Source organism: Scyliorhinus canicula, chromosome 12 (genome assembly GCF_902713615.1).
Source record: "Scyliorhinus canicula chromosome 12, sScyCan1.1, whole genome shotgun sequence".
Taxonomy (NCBI): Eukaryota; Metazoa; Chordata; class Chondrichthyes; order Carcharhiniformes; family Scyliorhinidae; genus Scyliorhinus; species Scyliorhinus canicula.
In genome coordinates this window covers 59,315,115-59,320,191 of record NC_052157.1, presented here as the reverse complement: position 1 = coordinate 59,320,191, position 5,077 = coordinate 59,315,115, and the positions used below count along the sequence as shown (strand labels likewise).

Here is a 5,077-nt window from a genome sequence, read left to right as displayed (position 1 = left end):
TCAGTACTGAGGGAGTGCTGCACTGTCACAGGGTCAGTACTGAGGGAGTGCTGCACTGTCAGAGGGTCAGTACTGAGGGAGTGCTGCACTGTCAGAGGGTCAATACTGAGGGAGTGCTGCACTGTCAGAGGATCAGTACTGAGGGAGTGCTGCATTGTCAGAGGGTTTGTGCTGAGGGACTGCTGCACTGTGCGAGAGTCAGTACTGAGGGAATGCTGCACTGTCGGAGGGTCAGTACTGAGGGAGTGCTGCACTGTTGGAGGGTCAGTACTGAGGGAGTGCTGCACTGTGCGAGGGTCAGTACTGAGGGAATGCTGCACTGTCGGAGGGTCAGTACTGAGGGAGTGCTGCACTGTTGGAGGGTCAGTACTGAGGGAGTGCTGCACTGTCGGAGGGTCAGTACTGAGGGAATGCTGCACTGTCGGAGGGTCAGTACTGAGGGAGTGCTGCACTGTTGGAGGGTCAGTACTGAGGGAGTGCTGCACTGTCGAATGGTCAGTACTGTGGGAGTGCTGCACTGTCGTAGGGTCCGTACTGAGGGAATCTTGCACTGTCGAAGGGTTAGTACTGTGGGAGCACTGCACTGTCAGAGGGTCAGTACTGAGGGAGTGCTGCACTGTCGGAGGATCCGTACTGAGGGTGTGTTGCACTGTTGGAGGGTCAGTACTGAGAGAGTGCTGCACTGTTGGAGTGTCAATCCCGAGGGAGTGCTGCACTGTCAGAGGGTCAGTACTGAGGGAGTGCTGCACTGTCAGAGGGTCAGTACTGAGGGGGTGCTGCACTGTCAGAGGGTCAGTACTGAGGGAACGCTGCACTGTTGGAGTGTCAATCCCGAGGGAGTGCTGCACTGTCAGAGGGTCAGTACTGAGGGAGTGCTGCACTGTCAGAGGGTCAGTACTGAGGGAGTGCTGCACTGTCAGAGGGTCAGTACTGAGGGGGTGCTGCACTGTCAGAGGGTCAGTACTGAGGGAACGCTGCACTGTTGGAGTGTCAATCCCGAGGGAGTGCTGCACTGTCAGAGGGTCAGTACTGAGGGAATGCTGCACTGTCGGAGGGTCAGTACTGAGGGAGAGCTGCACTGTCAGAGGGTCAGTACTGAGGGAATGCTGCATTGTCAGAGAATCAGTACGGAGCTAGTGCTGCACTTTTGGACTTGCTGTCTTACAGGACGAGACATTTATCTGAGGCTTCGTCTGCCGTCTCGGTTGGGAGTAAAATGTCCCGTGGTCACTTTTTGAAGAAGAGGAAGGGGCGGTCTGGCGCTGTCTCCTTAAACCAACATCACTAAAAGGAAACAGATCATCTGGGTGATGGTCACATTCTTGTTTCTGGGATCTTGCTGTGCATTGATTGGCGGCGGTGTTCTCCAAATTCCAGTCTCACAGCACCATTAATGCTGTGAAACGCTTTGCGACACCCAGAGGTGGGGATAGGGAGCTGGAGAAACGCAGTTGCTTTTTGTGTGGAACAGCCTCACTGGTGGTCGACATTACCGGGCGCCTTCACCCCGCAATCCATTTGAAGTGTACCCGCAGAACCTCCCCCACCCAGCCTCTTCAATCATTTGCTGCGGTTTGCGTCCGACGTTGCTCCGGTGCCTGAGTGGGACCTCCATCCACTCCTTTTCCTCGTGGCATCGCACTGCGCCAGATGCGCGGCAGGCTCTCCTTGATGTATCGGACACGCTGCTCTGCACTCCGCCAGCACCAGACGGCGCTCTGCTGGAGGGCCGTGGAAGAGCAGAAGAAGACCAGCGGGTTGAGGAGGGCGCTGGCCGTGCTCGGGAGCAGGGCCTCCCGCCGCCAGCTGATGTTACGGCGCAGGACGAGGCCCGCCAGGTGCGAGGCATTGTAAGGGGCGAAGCAGACCACGAAGGCAGCCAAGGTGACGGCCACCACCCGGAGGGCCTTGCCCTTCTTCCGTCGAGGGAGCTGGCTTCGGCCCAGCTCCCTGAAGCAGCCGAGGCAGGCGAAGGAGGTGAGTGCCAGGGGGGCCACGAAGAAGACGACAGCGAGCTCCATCCTGAGGGGCACCAGTAGCTCGAGCTGGGCCTGGCTGAAGTTGGCGTAGCAGATCGAGGCGTTGCCCTGGCCTGGGGCCATCAGATGATCCCGCGAACCAGTCGCTTCCACCAGGAAGATGAAGGCGATGTGAGCAACGACGAGGAACCAGAGGAGGAAACAGACCAGGCAAGAGTAACACGGCCTCTTATACAACTTGTACTTGATGGGGAAGGCGACACTGAGGTACCTACCCATGCTGAGTGCTGTCAGGAACAGGACGCTGGCATAAATGGTGCTGAAGTGGAAGACGTTGTAGATGGGGCAGAAGACCGGTGGCAGTGCCCACTCACCCCCCACCGTCTCCACCACCTTGATTGGCAGCAGAGCTACGAAGAAACTGTCGGAAACACAGAGGTTGATCATGTAGATGACATTGGGTGTCGGCTTGCGTTTCAACTCTCTGAGGAACACGCAGAGCGCCACAGCATTGAAGGGTGCGCCCAGGGCAAAGGTGGTGCAGTAGACAGCCAGTGAGAAGATGTCGAGGGAGGTAAGGTTCACCATGTTGTGCCGTATTACCTGCGAATGAATGAGGGAAGTTAGTCGTCTGAACTTTGCTGAGAACCAGATCATTTATGACATCTCTCTCCTCCCACCATTCCCCTCCCCCACACGTCTCTCCCCATGAAAAGCTCTGCTTCCCCCTCCCCATTTGACTCACACCAAGTCAAGCTTACCCCCCACTGTTGCTCGTCAAACTGTGTTGGCACTCAGCCTTGCGATGCCTCCATTTTCCAAAGTCCAGTCCTCTTGTTCAAATCCTCCTTCTCTCTTTCCCTATCTCCATAACCTGTTACATTCACCTCGTCAGCTCTCAATAGTGGCTAAGATATTGGACTGTGTTTAAGATTGTTTAAGACTGTGCGAAAAGATCAATTTGCTCCAGGAGTGATATTATACAAAGTTGGATATGGTTATTTTATAAACAAACTTTATTGAAAAAAAAGAAAAGAAAACAATATTTAAACCTTTAACCTTCAACCCTAACAATAACAGATTACATGCAACTTCTTAACCATAACTCATGAGTTCCCATTAAACAGCACTGTGACAGAACATACAGCTCTCATTCCACTTTCATGGCAGACAAAGGCAATACTTGCATTTACGGAGCAATTTGTCTTCTGGTAGGGATATTCATTCTGAACCATTTTTCCAAAACCTGGGTGGCAACTTTCATGACCTTCTCGATCGATTTCCAATGCCTTCTGTGTAACTTTCAGAACAGCAGTCCTTCTTTCTCCCTCTCTCTCTGAGCTTCGCCAACCCCTCAAACAAAGGTTCTCTGCTGGGGTCTCCACGCTTGAACCCACTAGCTTTATCTTGCCTGATTACCCACTACTGTTTATATAAAAGATCTGAGTCATGGTCATCGATATGCAATTAACCTTCCCTTGATAGACAAAGAGATCATCAGACTTTGTAATAGGCTGATATCTGGTCAGACAGGAATGCCCAAGGAACAATGAATCTGGGGCATCCTGTGTATTCCCACTAAGATATTTAAGTCTGACTGGGACAATGCAACTCAGCCAGATGTAGACCTATCCCTCTGCCTCTGTGCCAACAGGTTTTTGTTCCCTCGGTTTGTTTAACTCCTAAATTGCCTGCTGAATTGGGGTCTCAATTCTGGACCAAATTTCCGAATATCTCTCTCATGTGACAAACCTCCTCCAACCCTCCCTCGAGTTTTGAAGGATGAGAGGGGTTTTGATCGAGGTGTGTAAAAAACTAAATGGGGGACTTCCGGTTGCGGTGATGCGGAGCTAAGCCGCACGTTCGGTAGCTCCCGCTTTTTTCAGTCTTTTGGGCTCTTTTAAGGCCCGTAGCGGTGTGGTTGGACTTTTCCCCGTCTGGGAACACTCTCTCTAAGATTCTCCACCGGTGGATGGCCTGGACTAGGAGCGGAGCGGTCAAAAAATCGGCTTTGGAGCAGAGAAAGGTGCGAGGCAGAAGAAGCAAGATGGCGGCGGGCGGGAAAGCAGCGTGGCAGCAGTGGGCACGAGAGCAGCAGGAGCTGCTTCAGCGCTCCTTTAAGGAGCTGAAGGCAGAGATTCTGGAGCCGTTTAAGGCCTCCCTGGACAAGCTCATGGCGACCCAGACGGCTCAGGGTGCGGAGATCCGAGAGCTTCGGCAAAAGGCCTCGGAGGGCGAAGACGAACACCTGGGCCGGACAGTGAAGGTGGAGTCGCACGAGGCGCTCCATAAGAAGTGGTCAGCGAGGATGGAGGAGATGGAGAACCGGGCCCGTCGGAAGAACCTGCGGATCCTGGGCCTCCCAGAGGGGCTGGAAGGTTTGGATTTGGGGGTCTATGTGGCCATGATGCTGAACTCACTAATGGGTGCGAGGTCGTTCCAGGGACCCTTAGAGCTGGAGGGCGCCCATCGGGTGCTGCTGAGGAAACCCAGGCCAAACGAGCCACCTCGGGCGGTGCTGGTCCGTTTTCACCGCTTTGTCGACCACGAGTTTGTGCTGAGTTGGGCGAAGAAGGAGAGGAGTAACAAGTGGGAGAATGCGGAGGTCAGGATATACCAGGACTGGAGTGCGGAGGTGGCGAAGAGAAGGGCTGGCTTTAACCGGGCGAAGGCAGTGCTCCACAAGAAGGGGGTCAGGTTTGGCTTGTTACAGCCGGCACGCCTGTTGGTCACGTATAAAGATCGCCAGCTATATTTTGACTTTCCGGAGGAGGCCTGGACTTTTGTTTAGGCAGAGAAGCTGGACTTGAACTGAGGACTGAGGGCTGGGGAATGCTGTATGCAGCCCGGAGGCTTTGCCGTCCTGGGTATCCTTTCGCTTTATCGGTTCTATTGGATGATCTGTTTTTGCTGTTCTGCTTTTTTTTTTGCTTGTTTGGGACTGTTATCTGTTTACTTGGGTGTTTTGTCATGTTTGGGGTCTGTATTTTGTTCACTGGTTGAGAGTTTGGGTGGGGTTCGCGGTCCTGTTGGGTCATGTGCCTGTCTTTTCCCGCGTTTTGGGTCGGGGGGCGGGGCTTGGGATGGAAGCGCCGGCT

The 5,077-nt window shown here is 53.9% G+C and overlaps 1 protein-coding gene across 1 annotated transcript; it reads right to left on the bottom strand.

Moving 5' to 3' along the window:
- Positions 1 to 1,556: 1,556 nt before the first annotated feature.
- On the bottom strand, positions 1,557 to 2,576 carry LOC119974262 (free fatty acid receptor 3-like). Its single transcript, XM_038813033.1, has one exon. It carries the CDS (start codon positions 2,565 to 2,567, stop codon positions 1,557 to 1,559), a length of 1,011 nt encoding a protein of 336 aa, XP_038668961.1. The 5' UTR covers positions 2,568 to 2,576.
- Between the last annotated feature and the right edge of the window lie 2,501 nt (positions 2,577 to 5,077).